General features: G+C 42.0%; 2 protein-coding genes and 1 long non-coding RNA gene across 3 annotated transcripts; 2 read left to right on the forward strand and 1 right to left on the reverse strand.

The window, feature by feature from the left end:
* Nucleotides 1–1,057: 1,057 nt before the first annotated feature.
* Nucleotides 1,058–2,120, forward strand: LOC106716443. The gene is made up of 4 exons (XR_001357284.2): nucleotides 1,058–1,155; nucleotides 1,257–1,359; nucleotides 1,445–1,516; nucleotides 1,594–2,120. It is a non-coding gene; the product is annotated as an uncharacterized LOC106716443 (long non-coding RNA).
* Nucleotides 2,121–3,386: 1,266 nt separating this feature from the next.
* On the reverse strand, nucleotides 3,387–8,284 carry LOC106716423 (DNA ligase 1). Its single transcript, XM_014509942.2, has 15 exons — nucleotides 7,988–8,284; nucleotides 7,687–7,749; nucleotides 7,240–7,326; nucleotides 6,611–7,160; nucleotides 5,998–6,252; nucleotides 5,691–5,894; nucleotides 5,527–5,611; nucleotides 5,306–5,450; nucleotides 5,042–5,232; nucleotides 4,838–4,969; nucleotides 4,638–4,758; nucleotides 4,235–4,561; nucleotides 3,910–4,151; nucleotides 3,693–3,839; nucleotides 3,387–3,569 (listed from the first exon to the last, which is right to left on the reverse strand). The coding sequence occupies exons 1-15, from the start codon at nucleotides 8,180–8,182 to the stop codon at nucleotides 3,434–3,436; spliced, it is 2,880 nt and encodes a 959-aa protein (XP_014365428.2). The 5' UTR covers nucleotides 8,183–8,284; the 3' UTR covers nucleotides 3,387–3,433.
* Nucleotides 8,285–8,808: 524 nt separating this feature from the next.
* On the forward strand, nucleotides 8,809–19,879 carry LOC106716421 (non-canonical poly(A) RNA polymerase protein Trf4-1). The gene is made up of 8 exons (XM_045684528.1): nucleotides 8,809–9,302; nucleotides 15,774–15,967; nucleotides 18,035–18,174; nucleotides 18,253–18,315; nucleotides 18,437–18,724; nucleotides 18,832–18,936; nucleotides 19,019–19,247; nucleotides 19,530–19,879. Exons 1-8 carry the CDS (start codon nucleotides 8,965–8,967, stop codon nucleotides 19,859–19,861), a joined length of 1,689 nt encoding a protein of 562 aa, XP_045540484.1. The 5' UTR covers nucleotides 8,809–8,964; the 3' UTR covers nucleotides 19,862–19,879.
* The last annotated feature ends 3,343 nt before the right edge of the window (nucleotides 19,880–23,222 follow it).

The following is a 23,222-nucleotide window of genomic DNA, read 5'->3' on the forward strand; positions in this document are numbered from 1 at the left end:
GCTGCGGCAGTAGCGCGCGCGCGCCCGCCGCACGTGCACGTGCACTCACAGACACCGGTAGTGCTGCGCTCTCGCGGGACATGTAATACACATCATATACCTTTATCTGTGCTATGGGAAAGAGGAGACGTAGAAGTGATAATGGTGAGAGTAATTTACCAAACATCGTTATTTGTTTCGATAAATAAAATAAGAAATAAATGAGATATTGAATAAACGATACGATTTGTTGCCTTGTTTTAAATTATGGGCAAAAGCAGCAAGAGCAATGCGCTTGTCGATGTTGGTGCGAGATGAAGCGGGCTGGCTGCAGAGGAAATCTCTTGCGCGACAAGTTACATCTTTCGGAATTTGTTGTTAAATAGCCAAATGTGTCAATAAGCAGTGAAACTTACAATATGCTAGAGAACTGTGCTTATTAAAGGATATAATTGTTTGAAATTGTCGTATTATACTTTTTATTATTAGTTTTAAAAGTATGTTTCGGTGCCGCAAGATTAATGCACTTCGAGCAGTTCGTAACCTTATAGAGTTCCGCAGGTCGGAGCGGGGCCGCTGCGCCGCCTCGCCTAGGTCAAGGCCGCGTGTTAAGGCCACAAAACATAACATATATGTACATAAATATTATGTACTACTTTAATATTTATCATTTATTTCTTTTTACTTTTTTTCCAATGAATCGTGCTCGAAGTAAACATTTGTGTGACGTGTGTGCGGGCAGAGTGGGGACTGCGATGCGCGGGGCTGTGCGGGGCGGGCGGGCGCTGCGTGCGGGCGGGCGGCGGCGTGTGCGCTTGCCCGGCGGGTCGGGGCGGGGCGCACTGCCAGCGCTACGTGGGACACGACTCCGCGTGCGCCGCGCTCTCCTGTCCCCCGCGCGCTCTCTGCGCCTGGCGACCCGACGGTACGTGTCCCTTACCTTGGCGGTGGACAATTCTATCAAGTTGAGAGTTAGCCAGTGACACGGCGTCTTCTTCTCGCAGACGACCCTCTGGGGCCGGGCGAGGCGTTCTGCGCATGCGAGGGCGAGGGATGCGAGACGGGCGGGGCCGGGGCCGGGGCCGGGGGCGGGGCGTGGCTGGGCGGGGCGCTGGCGCTGCTCACGCTGCTGACTCTGTTCCTCGCCGCACTCTACCTCGTACACAGGAGACGTCGGTACGTACACCTCACTCGTTTTAGTTAGAATACAACAGTCCGTTTGTTTAAGCTTTGATTTATCAATATATGTACATATTGTGTGTGTGTGCGTGTGTCAGGGGGGCGTTCCTGCACGCGCGGTTGGCTGACAACGTGGAGATCAGCAACCCTATGTACCTGGCGGGCGAGGACGAGCCGGAGCTGCGCCCCGCACACGACGCGGTGAGTGCCCGCGCTGCACGCGCTGTGCCCTGTGCTCTGTGCTGTATGTATACACGGCCTGTGCTAACGTGACGTGTGTTTACAGAACGGCGGCAACCACTTCGCCAACCCCGTGTACGAGAGCATATACTCCCCGCAGGACGCACACCCCACTGAGGTCAGTCTCGCTCACATGTAACAACTTATCTTGTTCCTCTTGTAACGTTATATTAAATGTAGTAATTGTTATTTCAGGAGCGCGCCAACTTGCTGCAGGAAGGCTCGCCCGCGCGCCTCTAGGCCGCTGCCGCTGCAGTGACTGAGCAGTGACTGAGCAGTGTGCAGGCGCAGCTACGACATATATCAGTACAAGCGGAAGTCGCGGGAATCCTCGACATCGCGAAAGATGGAGCTAATTGTATTTAAAATTATCTTAAAATACTCAAACATCAGCAACAAGTACAATAAATGTCTTCTAGTAATTTTATAACTTAATATATATAAGACGTTTACATTTTAATAGAGAATTGATTCAATATGAATAAGCTTGGGTTTCTGAGACCAAAATACCTATTTAAAACATATTGTTATCTCTGTTTCTTCAAAGATACATTACGAGATGAAAATACGTCTTATACAGAGTTTTGGTCTCAGAAACCATAGTTAATGAGATAAATCAACCACGAGTTGCAGTCTCTGTAACAAATGCAGAATTTTTACAGAACATTATAACAGTTGTTGTTAAATTTCGCAAACTTTCGCACAATTTTGTAACAATACTAACAATGAAATGTCAATGTCATTTTGTTTGACAATTTTTTCTAGTTTGCTCATTAAATAAAAATAATTATTTGTTTATTTGCAAAAGTAATAGCGTTTTAGTTAAATTTTTCACTAATTTCAAAGTTCACTTAAATAATTTTAATATAAAAGTACAAAAATTAATGTTTTTCTAACTCATATCAGTAGATTTAATTTCCAAGGCAACTTTCTCGTGATGTCATATTAGTTATAAATGTCGTACATATCGTTGTTTAAATGTTAATTTGTGCAGCTTTAAGTCTAGATTTAAGTACAATCATATCTTTTTTATGTTAATTTAGATCTCGTGTAAAACATTTTATATGTTTTGTCAATGGATATATAACATATAGATACTTAATCTGGAGCAAAAAATGACATCTGTATTAAATGGGGATTTTGGTCTCAAAAACCCACAGTAAGTGTTGTCATTTACAATACGAAATGAATTTTAAAAATGGACTATCTATACATTATATACATATCTGTGCGTTTTTTATTTTATATTCGTACTTTTATAAATTTATTTGATATGAAAAATGATTCACGAAGCCAGTAATTAATTGTAATGTAGATAAAAAAATCTTTGTATTTCTTATATAAAGTAATTAAAATAATTATATCGCTATATTTGTTCAGCGAACATTTTATTTAATACATTTACAAACAATATTCACTTGTAATACATTCATAGTAATAATAAGTCAGTACGTACAATTTAAATATTACAATTCTTGCCATATTGAAATTTTATTCGCTCAATTTTCTTTTTCCCCATTTATTATAATTATCGAGTGTGATTTTTAGCAATTTTAAACATTTTGATATTGTCTTCTTTGATATATTTAATTTTTTTGTGATATTTTTTGTACACACAAATTCGGAACATTTTATTGTGTACGAAGGCCTAATTTAAAAATAATAATTGAGCCTCATTTTGTAGGAAAGATTAAAAATATAATTTAGTAAAATGCATGAAACTAATTTTCTTGTCGTCACTTTTCATCTCGTACAATATTGTATGTGAGGAAATGCAGTTTGTATTCGTGTGAAGTGTTCGTGAGGTTGATTTCTGTGAGACTTGAAATTATTGTAAGTAGTTATAAGTTAATTAAAGTATAATTGAAAATAAATGTATTGAATTAACACAGTGTTTCATTTTTCCATCAAACATCCACAGAGTGAAAAGCCAATTGTTTGAGTCACTTATATTGATTTTATATTGATAGAAAATAAGACAAAAATAGTAAACAATATACAAGATTTATTGAACAATGAAACAAGAAGTATGACGTCAGTAGAAGTCGTCGTCGTCCATCTTGTGCGCGGTGTGCTGGTTGCGCACTGAGTCCTGCGCCAGGTACATGCGCGCGATCTGCTCCCCGCTCGTCGCCTCCTCCGCGCGCTTGTCCTCGCGCACGCGCACGAACCTGCGCACGCGCACACACACACGAGTACAGAGATTAGCAAACAGCACTAGATAAACTTTGGTTCAACGAAATACAAAGAGAGCATTTGTTATGATGTTACTAGGCAGCTGTAGCGGCGGGTACCTGGGGAAGCGCAGTGAGACGCCCTTGTCCCGGTCGATGAGGCCGAGCGCGGCGCGGTGTGCCGGCGACAGAGACAGGTCCGCGCAGCGCACCTCCCACACGCAGGCCGCCGCCAGCCACACGTCCGGAGCCTGCGACGCCTCGTAACTGCAACCAAATCAATTAATCACCTTCGTTAAACATACAGTTATATGTTATATCTCCGTTCGGTCCGTACCTGTAGTAGTTTCTGGGCGCGTCGATGACGTGTTGCTGCAGCTGCTCGGTGAAGGTGTCGAGGTCCTGGTCGGAGAAGCCGGTGCCGATCTTGCAGAGGGACTGGTACTGCTCGCCGGCGGGGTCGTAGCACGCCAGCAGGAAGCCGCCGAAGCGGCCGGCGCGCCGCCCTCGCCCGCGGTACGCGCCTATCACCACCGCGTCGATGCTGTCCCCGCCGCCCTCCAGGTAGTCCTTCTTCAGCTGCAACACGTCACATACAACGTTAGTGCGGCGCGCGCCCACACACTGCTCGCCGTCAGTGTAGCGCCTTCATCATCACCCACCTTGAGCCAGTTGCGGGAGCGGCGCGCGATGTCGTAGTGCGCGCGCTCGCCGTGCAGCGCCTTCACCATCAGCCCCTCGCAGGAGCCGCGCACCGACTGCTCGAGGAACTGTTGGACCTCCTCTGCGCCGCTGCAGTCCTGCGCGCGCGCAAACTCCCACTCGCCGGGGCTCTCGGCGAAGTGGTCGTGCAGCAGCCGCCGGCGCTCCGCCAACGGCTCCCGACAGAGCGAGCGGCCGTTCAGCAGCAGCAGGTCGAACACGAACACGCAGACCTGCACGCGCACATCCGCCGCGCTCGCGTCCTTGCGCTTGCGCGTCGACAGCACCTGCAACCGGACGCGCAACATTGTACACCTCCGTCTCTCTCCTCGCTCATCCTCTGTCCGTCCACCGCTAAGAGACCTGGAAGGGCAGAATTTGCTTGTTGACGGTGTCGTAGGCGACGGCCTCGCAGTCCAGCACGCAGCTGGTGACGGTGGACTTGAGCAGCGCCGGCAGCCGCGCCAGCACGTCCGGGTACTTGCTGCAATGACACGGACAGTCTTGTTACCGAGTGCTGGTAGTGTTGCGGGGGCGGGGGCGGGGGCGGGGGCGGGTCTCACGTGGTGTTGTCCTCCTGGTTGCGGCTGAAGATGCGCGCGTGGGCGAGCCGCGGCGCCTCCTCCCCGGGCACGTGTATCTGCGCGCGCTCGCCGTCGTACTTCCACTCGCAAGTGAACTTCTCATTCTCGAAGCTGAAAGTGAGCCGAAGGATGTAGTCTTTCCGGTACAAGAGGGAGACCGATGAAGGTATTTCGGCGACGTACCGCGAGAATATCTCGTGCACGCCGCGCGCGGGGTGCGCCAACATGGGCTTGAGCGGGATGCCGGGCGTGAGGCGGCAGTGCCGGGGCAGCTCCCGGGCGCCGTGCTGCAGCAGCGCCGGCACCACCAGCTCGTAGTTGGGGCACTCGCAGTACGTCGTCTTTATCACCAGCGCGTGCTCATCCACCACCGCCTACACAAATACACCTACAGTAATGCTGTGGTGACGAGGGTTCAGCAAATAATATTTGAAGCGAGGGTTGTACCTTGAAGTCGTCGGATGACATTCCCTCGGCGACGTCGAGGCAGCCGGCGTGCGGTCCCGCGGGCGGGGTGCGGGCTGTGGCCAGCGCCAGCGCCTGCAGCAGCGACTGCTCCGCCAGGCCCACGCGCAGCTTGCCCTCCAGCGACCTGACGCATGTCGCATATGTTACCCCACACATCTCATCTCATCTCACCACTCAAACTGTAGATATAATATGTGTACCTTATCAAGTACTTGGCCTCGGAGTGCCGACACGCCACGAACAGAGCCTGGATCTTGCTGATCTTCTTGTTGACGGACGCCTGTCCTGAACACGCGTAACGGACAAGTTTAAATAACCCTAGAGGTTCGCTCCGGTGGAGTGTGTGCGATGGTTGTGTACAGACCGGTGATGGCGGCGAGGTCCTTGAGTGCGGCGTGCAGCTTGCGCACCTGCAGCGGCGCCGGTGCACACAGCATGCGCTGCGCCGCGCGGGCCTGCTGCGCCGCCGCGCCCAGCTCGCCCAGCCGCTGCGCCGCCGCCCGCACCTGCGCCAGCGACCTCCCCGTGCACCCCCCCACCGCCTTCATCAGGTACGTCTCCGCTATGCCTAAGCAACTTACACATCAGTAACCGCCTCCCACCCTCCGCTCTCCTCTCTTACTCTGACCACAAACATTTTCTAAGCCAAAATAAAAATTCCTACGGCTTACCTAGCTCCAGTCCTAGATAGGCGGGGCCGAGCTGGTTGAGACAGAGGTAGATGCTGGGCAGCAGATCTTGCGGGGTGAGCGCGATGACGGAGCGGAAGTAGTTGCTGAGGAGGTCGACCATCTTGTGTCGCGCGGAGGTCGCCTCCACAGCCTCCAGCGTGCGGGCGAGGGCCAGGTAGGGCACCGGCTGGCCCGACGTCCAACAAGCATCCTTGATAGGGTGATACTTTGCCTTGCCCGGATTGTATTCCGCTTCTGAATATTATATATCAAATAATTCATCCATAAAAAGCAGTTAGTTATCTAACCATTTTGATAGTAAAGGACCATAGTACAGTGACCATTAAAACTAATAAAATGGTACTAAATGTATTTTGCCAGAGGTGGCACAATGAACATCAAGACCTTTGCCTTTTTTTATTAGGAAAAGATAGTTGAGTAGACAAAAAAAATAGTGCAGGAATTGTTAACAACATGATGTAGTAGTTTATTAGAGTTTTATGGAATTTTAATGTAAATAAAGTTTTGGTATAAGTATTTTGAAAACGAAAATAAAAAATTCTGTCTGTCGTATTGCTGTTATCACTTTTTATACTTTAAAATAATGACTTACCTGGAACTAATGTATGTTGAATTGAGTTGTTTTCTTCATTTGTATGTTTTACATCTTTTTCATCATCCTGTGCGCTGACAATCTTTTCTCTCTTCACAAAAGACCGCATCATATTATTACTTTCCATGAACTTTTCCATTGGACCTTTTGTTTTTGTTGCACTCTTTACTGGTGACGGTGATTTCTTTTCAGTCTTAATTTTTGGTATCTCATTCGGACTCACTGATTGTTCCTTAGGGCTTTTCTGTTTTTTAGGAGTTTTAACTGATTTAGGACTTTTACTTTGTTTAGGACTTTTGTTTTCTTTAGGGCTGTTACTCTCATTTGAACTCTCATATCCATTAAAACTCTCATTTTTCTCAATATTTTTAACACTTTCCTGATTGGTTTTTGTTAGTTTTGATTTATTGCGTTTAGTTTTCGGTGAGGAATAAGTTTTTGGTGAATCATTTCTTTCTAATTTAACAGGTATTGTTGCCTCGTCTGAACCTTTTGGTAGATCTGCTTCACTTTCCGAGCTCTCAATTCTCTGTCTTTTCACTGTCTTTTTCTGTAACAATTAAATTTGAAATAATATTTTATAAATTAAACACACTTTCCTATTCCTCAAAATATTATTTTGTCATTACCTTTGCAGAGGTGACGGGGGAGGGAGACCTGGACGCAGACAGAAGCTCTTTCTCAACACTGTCTGATCTCAATCTCTTTGATGATCGCTACAAAACAACAGAATAGCTAGTTTTTGTTATAAGATTCCTTAGTATATTACATCTTACTTACACTTATTCTGAAACACATATCTTTGTTTTCCTAAAGAGAAAAGATTAGATTGTTTGAAAGATTTGTTATTATTGTTTTTAAAATAAATATATTGACTTTATAACCTCTCTCACCAATAAAGCTTTCATTTACTACATAATTCAGTTTTATTAAGTTTATTTAGTGATATTTCTTTGAAGTGTTGGACTTACTGGAGTGAACCTATGTCTTGCCCAAATGCTCATATGTGCTAGATGTGGAGTTACAGAAAATTTAACCCATACAAGTAACTATATACAGAATTGTACACCACTCACCTTTGTAGCAGTTGCAGGCGGTGATGTTTCTTCAGTCAAACTTTTGTCCGCATTTGACTTGACCTATAATTTAATAAACAATATAAATTATAATAAATGTACTACAAAATGATAACTGATTAAAAAATCTAGTGGCAGCACTTCAGGCTACACTTAACAATTGTATAACCTAAATCATCAATACACAAGTCCAACTTTGCTTTAAGACAATTTAAATGTGTATTTGTTTTTGATAAAATGACTGGATACGATGTCAATATACACTATTTAAGTTCTGAATATTCTAATTAGAGTCATTTACCTCCTTCTGATGGTTAACAATACCATCAGACTCCTTCTTGGGCGTTATTTTAAAAAAAGAAGTTATGCTTTTTTGAGACATTTTTCGTGTGTCGACATTCCACGATTTAACAACAACAGTATGCAATAACCTATGTGGCCGGTTCACGACGTAATTAGCTATTCTACTTAATCGAGATAACTTAGATATGTTCATATATTACACGTTCTATAACAATATATAATATGTACAATTAGTCTCAAGAATACAACTCAATTTTCATCATTAAATTACTAAATTATAATAAAATCATTTTTAAAACTTTGTTCATTTGTTGTGATAATGTTTGGCGCGAACAATGACAAAATGTCAATGTCAACCAATTGTCAATTTCAACAAAATTGTTGACTTCGAAAAAACACACAGAAAACAGATAAAATAAGAATCCTATTGGACTTGATGACGGTAGAAAACAATGTGGATTTTATTACATTTGTGTAATCTTCAGCTTCTGTAAAACGCTCCTTAACGGCTAACGGCTTATTGGATGTTTTATCTCTCTAAAATAAAATTTTAAAATTATTAAGTATTTTTTTCTGAAAGAAAAACACAAAAAAAATCCATGAAGGAAAATTTTATAGTGAAAGTGTAAAATTACTTTGATAGATATTTTAATCCCATTAGAAGATTGTTCGATCCAGTTATTGAGCCTATTAAAAGTATTTAAACATTTTAAATTATTGAACAAAAATCTACCGCAATAGTGTGTTCGGTAAGAAATTTAATTTCAAATGTGCCCTCATTGAACAGAAATCTAGAACTTTATTTTGCTACGACGGCGCCCTCTAGTTAACGAAGTGTCAACTAAACGCGTGTCGTCCATGTTCCGAATGTGGTGTGACTTATTTTTGTTTTGTGTTAATTTTCAATGTAATAGTTATAAATGTGAAATGCTCCAACATGTGTTATCCCATATAGTTGAACCTTGTTCAGGCTGAATGGATCCCGCCGTCGCGTGGTATCAGCCCGAGCAGGAAGGACCCGCGAAGCGACTCTGGCTTCGTATTTGGGAGACTCAAAGTGACATAGACAAAATGAACTTAAAAAATTTAGAAAATTCTAACCCCAATGTGAATAAAGCCCCAGACTTTATACCAATTAATGACGTTAATGGTGAAAATAGGAACAATAATTACTTCAATCCCGCGCGGAGGAAAGCGAACGACAACCGCGCATCTACGTTTAACCTGAACAAAAACCACGATGCGCTCATAGGTGAATACGGCGGCTGTCCTTGGAGGCTGCCTAACTACAATTATAAGCCTGGTATTTTGGGGTAAGTGATGATAAATAGTGTTTTACAAATAACTTAGTGATGAGGTGAGACATAAATCGGTACGGAAGTGTGTTGGTAGCAAGTCTCGAGGCAAGCAGTGCAGTAGGTGGCGGTGCCGTGGTGACAGCGCGGGCCGGTCGCTTGTCACTGCCCACTGCTCCACTCGGGTTAACTTACCATCAGTTATATGGATTTCACATAGAAATTTAGATTGGATATATTTTATTTCGTAATTATTCTTGAGCATCAATATGATTAATAATGGAAAATTACCGGATCAACAAAACAGAAAATTGTTATGTTGTAAAAATTAATATTGTTATTCTATATTTAATTCAAAGGTTTGTAACTTTTTAGTAATATATAATTCTGTCCAGTAATTTTTGATTTATAGTTAATAAATAATATATCTGTGATTAGATGTTTGGCAAGTTATTGAAACAAATGAGATATTTGTATGCATTGTAGTGTTTACATGATTTTATTGAAAGTCTAGAAATTGGCTAGAAACCAAACCTATTCTTGTTTTTTATACTATCCATAGAGTCATAAATAAAAAATGTTAATGTTATTCCAATTCAATAAAGATTGTTAACAATGAGCCTTTTCCTGGCTAATTTTTGTTAAATCTACAGCAGAAACCTAATAATATAATTTTGGTTATAAAAACTCATTACCCACTGTGGCAAACAAAATCTTAGATCTTAGCTGAACATACAAAAACTGCTTTATAAACAAAACTATTATGACTGAAAGTTGCCAATCCGTTCAATGTTAAAACAAGTTTGGTCAGTATTTGAAACAACTCTTTCAAATTACCTACATTTAATTTACATGTAAAATTTAACTTCATTAACATTTATTTGTTATATAATTTAATTTCACTTTATCTCACATTTTCAATATGTAATAAAATTAAAAACTTATAGAAAGTGGCATTTATATGTTTAAAATCTTTTTGGAAACATATAAATATGTTTATATCAATATCAACTAATAAGGGGGTAGAATAGGGTGGGTAGAATCCAGTTTCTTCAATTTGTATTATATAGTCTTCTTAGTAATCCTGTCAAATATTATTTTGAAAATATTTTATTTCTTCTTCTTCTTGAGGCACCTACCCGACTAGTGAAGGTAGGTGGTCAGTTATACATATTTTTGTTTATCACTTGCGAGGCGAAATAGTTGGGTGGCACTCGCAATTCCTGTCCACTCTCTGACATTACATAGCCTTTAATTCCTCGGTAATGATGTCAAATAAATGATTTGAAATTATTTTATTTAACATAATTTATTACAATGAATTATGTTGCAGAATGATTACATTTTTCTGACTGTATTAGTGTAAATTTGGGCTTTAACAACTTTATTAACTTTATAAAGAATAAAGTACTCGAAAAATTGTACTTAAAAAAGACAGAGGTTACTAATTGCCTGTACGTTTTTGTAATTGTTTGCATCAAACATATTTTGAATCTCGAATTACTTGCTTATTTATTTTAATTATCATTAATTTTAAAAATTTACCTTACTAATGTTTTGTGTACATAACTGTGAAGATTGCTCTTACAAATAGTGTACAAGTAGTTTGTGGCTGTTTGCCAAATAAGTGGCATTGTAACAATTAAATAATAATTAACTTGCCAACCGCTCAATATTATAATTTTAGAACAATGGTAATGAGACATTGGCTATTCATTCCATCACCATCATAAACATGTGACATTCATTGTATTGACACAGGAGTTTATCTTGTCTTAATTAATTTACACCACACTTTTAATAATGAAAATGATCTCCCGCTAGAACATATTTCACAAATCATTGTTTGGTAGTTTTGAACATTGGTTAGTTAGTTAGTTATAGAAAAAAACAAAAATTTAACTATTAATTATGAAGTAAAATGGTAGTGGTTTCAATGTGTTATCAGTACTACTTATTTATGTGTACATTTGTTTAAAATTTGACATTTTAGTTCTAGTTACTGTTGATATTTTCGGAATATTCTGCTATTACTATAGATAAAGCCAGTTAATTTGCTGTTCTAATAAGAACTAAGGAAATTTACTAAACACAAAAGATGATACACAAGCTAGTTTACCAATTCTAGGTATCAATTTTAACACCTCAACACTTTATCATTGTTACACATTGAAATATAATAAAGCTTTTTATTCTTGTGTATATCTATGCCATATTGTTATAAATATCCATACAAGTCCTACTAACCTAATACATACATTAGTGAGTCAGTGTACAGGTGTAAAGATACATCTGTGTATGTTTGTTCATGTCATATAACTTGGTAATTTACCACCAGAGTGTTACAGATAATGGTTACGATTAATATAATACAAATACATATAAGATATCTATCTTAAATTTTCACATTAATGTATGTTGACACACGCGGACAACTGCTTAAACATAACAAGTATGTTTAAGCAGTTGTCCGCGACATTGTCAGCGCGAAATTAAAAAGAAATCTAATAATAAATATACCCTATGTCATCCTAATGTAATAATCTAAGAAAGCTATAATTGTAGAGAAGGAAATAACACGTAGTGTTTCCGTCCTTTTGTAACAATATCCCTGGTGAAAGAAATATAAATACAAAGATGTAATACAATGCAAGATACTTTGTGGATGTAAATACTTCGCTGACCAGCGCTAGTGGACCTCCGGTACAAGTGATATTGTGTATTACTGGTGTGTCTGTGTAAGTGGTCGTCAGAGCAACGACCTCCTTACGTAAGAGCGGCTCGAGGCAGCAGGCGCTGGCTGTGCGGTGTCGCAAGCATTGCTGCAACCGCCCGGGCTATTGACTTCCGCAGGGAAGGTCGTTCAAGGATGCCGCTCGAATGCCTTCGTACTTTGACATTAGCGAATATGACGGTAGTTTTAAGATTGTGTAAACTCGACGAAATCTGCACTAGCACTGAACTATGATCTTTTTTTTGAATAAAGAAATTAAAACGAGAGGGAAGTAGTAATTGATCTGTAATCCATATTTGTTTGTTAAAGTAACAAAAATTCTGTAACGGCGTTGTTAAGTTATAAATATTAGGACAAGGTTACAAATGTATCGGCACGCCAATCAAACGTTCACACATGCCGTTGTTCATAATCATAGCTCCCGGCCCGCTCATAGCTAACTTGTTGACACACAGAGTGACGTGTGACGTAGCCACAGCACAGCACAGCACAAACCGATACCACGTGTGTTTCACATAGTAGAAGACGATGTGTGAATCAAGTACAACTGAAGGTCACAATAAGAATTTTTGCGCGGGAAGCATGGAATCACTGATATCTATGTCTTCGACTTAAACGCGCATGTTCAAGTTCCTGATATATTAGTTTGAACCCTCGCCACCGCTACCAACCGCAACATTCAGCGTCAAAATGGCGATGATGATTGAGGCACAAATTACCATGGTTTATATACTGTCCATGTATGAAGATGTGTGTTTGGGAGTTATTAGTCTGAAGTGCTTCTACCTTCTTTCTACAAATGGCATTGTATACGTAATTCTTGTGATTGTTGTGTAGTGGCTTCTTCTCCCGAGTTCCAGAGCCGTAAATCAGTGATAATAATCGAGATGACACCATTACCGTGAGCTATATGTACCAACATTGTAGCCCTTGTCGTTTTTTTATTTCTCATAAAAAATAGGGAATGCGGCGTTTGGCAGAGGACGCGTAAACAAACGCTAGTTGCCTCGGCCGACACTCGTTCAGTGCGTATTCACTTGGTTTTTAAATCATCATTACAATAACTAAATCTCGTATGACATCGTTTTTCATATGCACTCAGGATTCACACCATTAATCGAGTTGAAATAATTATCAAATGTAGACACGCTCCTGGCATACTTCGTTTACAATTTGACGGTTACATATTTACAAGACACTTGGCCGTGGCGGTGACCGTTGGCTAAGCAGATATTGACACGTGCGTTTCGCATTAGGGTTTGTGTTAGTGTCGTGTGTCCCCACGGCAAAGTTACACATTCCGAACAGCCATTTAACTTATCATTGATATAAATGTATTTACGGATACGTTTATATATGTACATATATGCTCTGATTTTATTATAGAGCGGGGCTGCAATGTCCACAAGAAACCGGTCCACCTTAGCAGGCTCGCGTGTTCTTGTCGTGCCGAACATTGGCGGCCTGGCTGACTGTTAGCACCGCACGCGTTCGCTAGCGCTGAACTTGACCTATTCTCCGACCGGTTCCGATTCTGAATGCCCAGTACTATTTAAAAAATATTGTACGCTTTCGTTTCGAGCTTGTCGCGGGGATTGTGAGGGGACACGTATTCATGATGATTGATGTTTTTGTCCACCCAGGGCTTTGCCTAACATGAATATGACATTTTTTCTTATTAATTTTAATCGTAAATTATATATAAAATGTCAGTTCTTTGGTGCGTAAGTGTCAGGCGTGGGCTTGTGGTCAGCCGGGCAGGCGCATGACCTAAATCCAGGCCGCGCCTGCGCTGCACTAGTATTTTTAAACAGACACAAAAATGGGCGCAGTCGCTACGTCCGTATAGGAATAGACTGATGAACATCTACATAAGTACGTCAGATAAATTGAGCGCTGTGTTACAGCTGTTTAGTGCCTACATCCTACAGCGACCTAAGGGCGCAATGCGGACGTCGTGATTACATCCCGATTATCTATTGAGACGATCGAAGTAGTCGAGTATTACTCGCATGTATAGAAATTAAAGCCTAGCAATGTTTGCCGTTTCATAGCGAATTTTCTCATCCAAAAGACTCGTACAAAAATTGTGTTAATAATTATAAGGATGTATCTGCAGAGACATGTCAACGTGAGCAATGTGAGAGTGGTGAAGGGTCACGTTGCACGCTCTTCTCTGTCTGAAGCAGCGGCATATCCCTTGCCCTTACAGTTCTGTGTAGTCGCAGTACGTTTCGAGTTACGACACATCCCACTTCCGACATGATAAACCCGTCACTGTTACATTATGTACAATAATGGTATATTCCTTTTTTTAAATAGCTTGAATATATAAAAGACTTGTTAAATCGAAAACTTTGTACCCCGTTTTAAGGGAATTGCGCGAACTGATAACCGTGAAATTACAATTAATGTGGATAAGTATATGAATTTATTTATAATGAAAAACAAAAGTCTTTGTACGACCACGAGTCTGCGACTATTGAAATGTTCCAGACAAGTCGCTAAAAAGTTTAGAATAATATTTTCAATAAGTATATCGTATTAAGAATATAAGAGATTTATTAGCGACTGTGCAATGTAGTGATATGGAAATTTTCCAGGAATTCCTTTCGATTTGACCTCGCGGTGCCAAGGCCTCGCGAGCTGCGGCGCGCCGGAGAAAGTGACAGATTTGAGCGGCCTCAGCTGTTAGGGTTCTTTTGTGAGTCGACATTATTGAAGGAGCAGGCCATCGACAAGAAACATGGACACTAGTTATATAAAATGATTAACATCGGACGTGAACTGGTTTCGATATACAACTACTTTCGCAAATTATAAAAACTTGTACGTACAATCTCGTATGTGCAGTAAATAATGCACAAATATGTCAATAAAAATGATTACATATAATGCTTCAAGGAATTTTTAATATTTTCCACAATTATTAGGCAAGGAATTTATGAACAATGTCATGTACTTACTTATGTAGATTTTCTTTCTTTCGACTTTTTACGTTTTGTATTTTTACCAATTTGTCGTATTGTCGTACCAGGAGGCTACAGAATGTCGGGGTAGGGGTAGGGCGAGGCGAGACGTGGGCCAGACATTGGGTCACCATATCGGGTCATCGGCTCGCCACGTGCCGCAGGGCTTTGACCTCGCACACCCCCGCCCCGCCCCCGCCCCGCGACCCAAATCACCTTCCCTCTTGCCACCTCCCCCTTGCCAGTGTAAAATGCTTGTACTTCTCATTTAGCACTCAAAAACGATGACTCGCTAAAAATAAGTAAACAGTCTTTTAAGGAGTCTTCGGTCTGAGATAATTTTCGATAAAACTTACCATTTTTGGGACCACTGACCTTGAATTTTTTTCAAATGCGGGATCGATGGGGATTTATCAGGTTTCAAATAATGCTGCTCAAAACATTTCTACCAATTGTTAGTTCTATGCGAATTATTGTTACTTGTAAAATAAGATAGTGTTACATCAAATATTACATTTTATTCAGTTTTAAAATTTTAAAATATTTCTTTTAAAATGCAGCTAATCATTAGCACTAATTCATACCGTCATATTAGATTCCGTCAGCCGGGGATTTTAGGTTTTTTTTAAAGTCAAGCTTAAGTTACTATTTCTTATCTTTATTAACAACTAACAGAAGTAATTCTAGTGCAAAATTTGTCTCAATTGAAAGTGTAAAAAAGTAGTGATATAAACTTCTAGATTGTGTGTTGATGTGTGATGTGTGGTGTGTGTGTGTGTGTTGCAGGCTGCACGAGGAGATCGAGCACTTCTACATGTACATGTCGCCGACGGAGACGGAGCACCTGGTGCGCAGCACGGTCGTCACGCGTATACGGAGCGCCATCCTCGCGCTGTGGCCACAGGCGCGCGTCGAGGTGTTCGGCTCCTTCCGCACCGGCCTATACCTGCCCACCAGCGACATCGACCTCGTTGTCATCGGTCAGTACCTCACCCTAAAACATCACACCTCACACCATCTCACAAAATGTACCATAAGAAATTATTACAACTTCTAGTCGTATTTATCATTAAATTCTTAGTTCAACAAAAGCGTCATAATTTTTTTTAATTGATAACGAAATTATTCTGAAACATTTGTTTATCAAAAAATAACGTATTTTTGTACGAATACATAGTATAGAGATAGGTTATCATGTAGCACGTTTGTTTTAAATCCGAAGACAGTATGTGTCGGCTTATCGTCCTAGCAACTGTAGGTATATGTGTATAATATGTTGCAGCAGGCAGGACTACTACATTCTCAAGATACCACAGCTGAGACACCTCAAGCAAAACACTACTCGTACTTTATTAAATTTTTCGCTATATGATAACATTTGAAATAAGAAGTACTATATATGCTATCAAGCGTATCATCCAATTAGTAAATAATAAGTGAACCGCGAGCCGTGACCTCCCGCTCCGCTGACATAATTGCGGTATCTTATCGCATACCGTGGCTACAATATCTGTGGCCGAATGTGTTGCAGCTATCTAATCACACGACAACAACCAGTACATTGCACTGCCGCCGATTTATGTAGATTGGAGCAAAGAAAATAATGAAATGGGACACTAGTCTAAAGAATTTATCTAACAAATTGATGTCTTTACCTTTTCGATCGTTATTTGTACGAGTCAGTACGCTATATTTACACGATGGCGTGTACCTAGTAGAGTACGTCAGTAGTCATGTCAGCGATTGCGCAAGCGCAGGCCAGCGCGGCCCATTCACATGGCGAGAGGGCGGCGGGGGACTGCGGGCTCACGTCACCTGTGTACACAACTACTGCGTGTACGAATACGGCTCGGATGAGTCAGGTGATGACAACAAAAACACTAAGTACCAGTTTTGGGGCTTTCTCTAATTCAATTGCGATTTCTACAAATGTACCGTAGGAAATAAGAAGGATAATTTGCCTCGTGTCTTGTTTGGACGCGCGCCGGGGAATTCCCAACGACCGTCTCTGTTTTCCCTACATAGAAGTTATTTAGTAATCATGTTTTTATTTATTCAAGTAAGCACGAAAAGATAATTTTGCCTTTAGAATTTACGTGACATAGATTATGCATAAATTAATGGGAAAAAATTGTGAAATGTGTTTATAACAACCTGTCAATAAGTTATGCATGTTTTAGTTATTTTTTGTTAAAGTTGTAATAAAACACATCGAGTACACGTAATAATGAGAGGTATACATGCATCTAAAGACCGCCATTCATGTTTTTCTCAATCGGAAAGTGCGTCAGTAGTTCGTAGTTTGTATTGTGTGGTTTATTATTATTATTACATTACGGCGACGCAGTGGCGGAAATAAATAGGAATGAGGAAGTGGTGCGTGTACCCAGCCGCGGTCCCTTACCTTGCCTCGCGTCACTTCACCTTGTGGTTGTTGTGTTGTGTTGTTGAGGAAGCAATGATATTTGGTACATTTATCTAATTCTTTGATAAAGGATACATCATAAGATAAGATCTCTGCCCTACATACGATAATGTTATCTTGTAAAGGGAAGTTTTGTTCATGTTTTTGTTTTATATTGAAGTGCAATTTAATAAATAAATGAATATGGCTTTCAATAAATATTAATCGGGTCAAATGTTTTAGCCCTTTCCTTGAGCTTTTAACGGTTACACATTGTGTTTCTTTTTAGTTGCAAACATCCCTAAAAGTTTGTTAGTACTCATAGGCGTTGAAGTGTCAACCAAAATTACATAAATATTTTAACTTTTCAGTCAAATTAGGATTATAATGTGTTCACCACCAAAAATGACTGCAAAACTACATTTATTATTCTTAATTACACTACAAAACTAAAAATCAAATCAAGCGACATCGTGTATAACGCATGATTACATTTTTAACTCTCGAGTGTCATGCTGTCAAAGTTAAAATGAGTGGATGATATTGAAAACGACTTTAGAACTTCGGCATTAAAGGCTGAAGAGAAATGACCCATCCGCGGCTATAGCGCGTCACATGGTGAATGTTGTTGTTGCCGTGGCAGGTCAGTGGGAGAAGCTGCCGCTGTGGACGTTGGAGCGCGAGCTGGTGGCGCAGGACATCGCCGAGAAGGAGACCATCAAGGTGCTGGAGAAGGCTACAGTTCCCATCGTCAAGATGACCGACAAGTACTCCGACGTCAAGGTGGGCCTCTTTCTTGTCTGCTCTGTGTCACATCCGATGCATTGGTCAGTCAAAAACGTCTCCTATCGTGTGTTGCAGGTAGACATATCGTTCAACATGAGCAGCGGCGTCAAGAGCGCAGAGTTAATCAAACAGTTTAAGGTTAGTTTGCACTATAACTTGTATGTTGTTAATGTCAAATGCTTGTTTCATGTTATTGGTGTTCTTTTGGACAACACGTCAGACACGCTAAAGTTTCATATTGATACATTTGGTGTTACAGGAAAAGTACCCGGTCTTGTCTCGCCTGGTGATGGTGCTGAAGCAGTTCTTGCTGCAGCGGGACCTAAACGAGGTGTTCACGGGCGGAATCTCCTCCTACTCCCTCATCCTGATGTGCATCAGCTTCCTGCAGCTGCACCCGCGACCCGAGCGCCTGCGTCAGCCCCACAACCTCGGCGTGCTGCTCATCGAGTTCTTCGAGCTCTACGGCAGGAAGTTCAACTACGTCAAGACCGCCATCCGCGTCAAGAACGGCGGCTCCTACGTCTCCAAGGATGAAATACAGAAGGTACGTACACGATGATACCGGACTGAGAAAACTTTACATTGACTACTGGTGGAAAAACAAAAGCAACAGTAATGTAACACGTCGTTGCTGTCCGTCGGTATCCGCAGGAGATGAACGACGGGCACCGGCCTTCGCTGCTGTGCATCGAGGACCCGCTGACGCCGGGCAACGACATCGGCCGCTCCAGCTACGGCGCGCTGCAGGTCAAGCAGGCAAGTGGTCGCCGTCGTGTGCGGGTCTACTCCGCTCTGTCACAGCGAGCGATTCACTAACGCGGTGTTGTTCGCGTTGCAGGCGTTCGACTACGGCTACATAATCCTGCAGCAGGCGGTGGGCGCGCACGTGATGTGCGGGGGGCGCGGCGCGGCGGGGGCGCGGCACAGCGCGCTCGGCCGCGTGCTGCGCGTCACCGACCACGTGCTTCAGTACAGGCGCTGGGTGCGCGACACCTTCCAGCCCTACTTCTTCCCCCGCGCGCAGCTCCTGCCGCCGCGTCCGCCCGACATCGAGCCCGACCGCGACCGCGACCGCGACCCCGAGCCCGAGCCCGCACTCGCGCTCGCGCTCGCACACGACACCGAGCACGAGCTCGACCAGGAGCCCAGCGACAGCGACCAGGTGACGACCACACCACGTTTACAATATAATGCCTTATAAAGAGCTGCTCTTTGGCGAACCCTTTTAAAACATTAATGATATTGACGTATTATTGCATCGTTGATCAATTTGTTTCTATTGTCCCCACAGGAGTGGTCTGACAGCTTAGGGGGCGGCGCAATGGGCGTAGGGGGCGGGGCTGGGGGAGCGCGCAGCTCACCACCGCCGCTGTCGGCGCTGCAGTGTTCCTCGCCCACGCCGCGCCGCGTCTCCGCACACCAGAGTCTCATCATCCACCACATCACCAGCAACTCGGACTTCAACAACATCCCCTCCGGTGTCATGCAGCAGCGCTACGCCAATGCCAACTCTAACGCCAACGCTGGCTCGGGCGGTGGTGGGGGCGGAGCCGAGGGCAAGGGCCGGTCGCGGACGTTCACCGGCAAGCAGCGGCGCTACCCCGGCTCACCCCCGCAGCCGCCGCGACGTCCCGACCAGCGCAACAAGAAACGACGCCAGTTCCCACAACCGCCGCGATGATACGCGCGCCCGCCGCCCCCCGCCCGCCGCGCCCCCCGCACCCTCCGCGCCCCCCCGCACCCCCCGCACCCTCCGCGCCCCCCGCACCCCCCGCACACCTCGCGTCACACGCTAGCGCACACGCACACGTCTTACGTCACGCAACACAGCTATTTATTAATCATACGTCACAAGACACAGACATCGCGCGAGACGGCGCCGGGTGCGCGTGCGGTACGCGTGCGGTACGCGTGCGGTACTCGTGCGGTGCGCGTGCGGTACGCGTATGATGGACGTGTAGTGTACGCGGCCACCCCGGACAGTGACTTCACTCTAGGATAATTTCCACAGTAATAGCGACATTGAGGCAGTTGTCAGCGCACTTGTTACACAATTACGAGCTATTTTACAGTACAAATATATTTGCTAGGTATTTGACATCTCCACAAAGCGCTCATTAGTAATTAGAATAACGTTTGTATATTAAAACTGTATCAATGCAAATATCCTAAAATCCTGCAAATGGAAACACCAGTTGTTGCTTATCAAGTATGTGATGTAGAAGTGATATTGTTAATTATACAAATAGTTTCACAAACTGTTAAATCAATACTGACGAGTAGTATGTGAGGTTGTACGTAACATTTATATATATCAACATACTATGATGTACAAATGTTGTAAGATTGTGTCATTCAAGTACCGGAAATACTTGATTTTTAATATTTTACATAATTTTGTTGTAAGTTTTCAATTAAAAATAACCAATTGAAAATTAAATACATTAAAGAGACGGAGAAAAGTATACTAAAGATATGGTAAAAAAAAGACTAGTAAAATCAATGTTTAGTGCGAGTTCCCACTGCTGAAACATTTACACTATTTGTTTTAAATAATTATGATCCACACAAACCAGTCAACATAATAAAGAAGATATTTTTACACTACACAAAAATCCAAACACATTTTTTGTTTATCAACTTAATCTTATTGATTCAAGTTATATTTTTAAAGTGAGAGAGTTTTTATCAGAGTAACATAGAACACCAAATTAGCTCGTAAGTGTGATAATGATGTATAAATAATATAAAAATTAATAAAATGACCAGCAGTAGGAGTGTTACAGTCTTATGTACATGTTGGAAGATTTAAAGTGATACAGTCGAACCTGTGTGAGTGAGAATCCGGGCCTGACGACTTTCAGTAACGAGGAACTTCGGTAAGAGAAAAATATCACAGATTCTCCTTTATCCAGTTTCGACTTTATTAATGTGATTTGAAGACATGCTACATACAGAGTGTTGTTAGTTATATATTTATGTATGAAATTGTTCCTAAACAAGCAATACTGGTCGACTGCAAGGGTCGTATATGTAAACTCATTTTTATATAACACCAATGTAATCGCAATTTATACTCTAGCTGTAGTGGATTTAGGTCTATTATTGAATAACAGTTTTGTTATCGTATGACATTAACACAAATGTCCCAGTTGTTCCGTTTTAGATTTAAAAACAGTTAAAAGCTTTGACGTTTTGCTTTACAACGTGCATATCTGTAGTAAAGTGCGCATAACTTTTTTTTTGTTAATTAGAGTCGGTTTACATACCGCCCCATCTTTGTGAATTGTGTGTTGTCAGTTTTAGTACAAATGAGTCCCGTTTGTGGGACATGAGGCGTCGTGTGCGTCTTGTCACTGCCGATGTGTTGCTGTAATGTGCGCGTGACTGTGTGTTTGTGTGTCTGTGTGTCTGTACGCCTGACGTGATTGGTCGGAATGTGGGTAGTATTGTGAGAACGAGGTATATACTGTCTTTTTGGCGTTATGTGAGTTGTGAACTAATGTGAGAATGTAAATTGTAACATTTTAGTATTTTATTAAGTTAAATTACGAGTGACGTAATATTGTTATAAAGAGACGGCATGTCGTGTGTAACGTTTCTCCCGCAAAGTGGCGATTTGAACAATGAAATCTTGGTCCTTTTATATTTATAACAAAAGTCAAAATGATTTGCTCGACTCAAATGTAATGTAAAGTCTGTCTCAACTCACCGACGATGGACTGAAATTGTTACATAATGTAGTAAGTTATTTAGATGAGAGGGAGAGCGCCGGCAAGACATAAGACTAACTTAGTCTACAATAATTTAAGTGATTACTCGCAAACTTTTGCTAAATAATAACTTAAAAATAAACTAAAAATGATATTATGTAAAGTGTGAAACTAAACGTAATGGAATTAGTCGTAAGAGCATGCGTGCGTGGCGGCGAGGCAAGGGCCTGGGGGCGTTTTGGCAATAAGGGCCTTCGGGCACTTGGGGCCTTTGGGCACTTGGGGCCTTTGGGCACTTGGGGCCTTTGGGCACTGCGGGTTTTCGGGTATTGTAGCCTTACGGGCACTGTGAGGTCTTGGTTTGCATGCATTTATTGTCTGAAATGTATCCGCCGCCGCGCACCGCTCGCCGTTCTGTATGTCTGATAGGTTACATAACGTTGTACATAGTGACGGTTAATTGTAAGTGTACATACCTACATACATACAGCCTGTACATAATGTGTAAATACATTGAAGATATATTATATATTTAATATTAATATAAAGTTTGATTTAAAAAAGTTTTAAATAAAGTTATAAAAAATCCCAAAAAAAAAGATAAATTTAAATAAAGACATACAGTGAGTATGAAGCGGAAAACCAATCTTGTCTTTTATTTTATGAACTCCTTAAAGCTCCTATTGCTTCCTGCGTCACGACCCTCCGCTGTGACAGGCGACAGGCAACAGGCGGTAGGTACCTGCAGTGGCCTCACGATGATGCCTAAATAATTTATTGTAAGGTATAATGACACTTTATGCCAACAACAATGACACGCGTTACTCTTCTGATTGGATAATTCGTGCAGGCAGTGTCATCAGTGGGCCTAGCACGAATAGTTGTGACAAACACCAGTTATAGACAAAATTTGTGCAGTAACCCGTTCGTTCGGGTGTAAAGTATAAATATCGGTATCGGAGTAAAAGTATCGTATTAATTTTGACCATAATTCACGTTACGATGGCGATTTTCAAAAACTCATGCTTGGGTCTCCGTTGGTGAGTCGTGATTGTTATATACCGCACGTGGATGAACGCATGCTGAGTAATGCCTTTTTATCCAGCAATGGTCTGAGAGGATGACTATGAGTCGTGTACATGAGAATTATCAAGAAATTAAAATAGAAATTGATTAGCGAATGCGCATATCGAGCTCTACATGGATTGACAGAGTTTAACTGAGGAATTATTTGAGTTCTGCGCGGCCATTTTAGCGGTACAAGCAATTAAATTGCTCTGTTGTAGCTTTTGATGCGAGAGAGGCGTTATGAGCCGTCGTTTTTGCTGG

Source organism: Papilio machaon, chromosome 26 (genome assembly GCF_912999745.1).
Source record: "Papilio machaon chromosome 26, ilPapMach1.1, whole genome shotgun sequence".
Classification (NCBI taxonomy): Eukaryota; Metazoa; Arthropoda; class Insecta; order Lepidoptera; family Papilionidae; genus Papilio; species Papilio machaon.

Excerpts from the sequence above, each read along its gene's own strand:
- LOC106716423 (XM_014509942.2), bottom strand. The coding sequence starts at position 8,182 with ATGAACATATCTAAGTTATCTCGATTAAGTAGAATAGCTAATTACGTC. Across the intron at positions 5,233-5,305 it reads TGTCATCCGACGACTTCAAG|GCGGTGGTGGATGAGCACGC; the intron begins GTACAACCCTCG and ends GTATTTGTGTAG. Across the intron at positions 3,570-3,692 it reads GTCTCACTGCGCTTCCCCAG|GTTCGTGCGCGTGCGCGAGG; the intron begins GTACCCGCCGCT and ends GCGCGTGCGCAG.
- LOC106716421 (XM_045684528.1), top strand. The coding sequence starts at position 8,965 with ATGGATCCCGCCGTCGCGTGGTATCAGCCCGAGCAGGAAGGACCCGCG. Across the intron at positions 18,937-19,018 it reads GCGCGCTGCAGGTCAAGCAG|GCGTTCGACTACGGCTACAT; the intron begins GCAAGTGGTCGC and ends TTCGCGTTGCAG. Across the intron at positions 19,248-19,529 it reads CATCGAGCCCGACCGCGACC|CGCGCAGCTCACCACCGCCG; the intron begins GCGACCGCGACC and ends GGGCTGGGGGAG.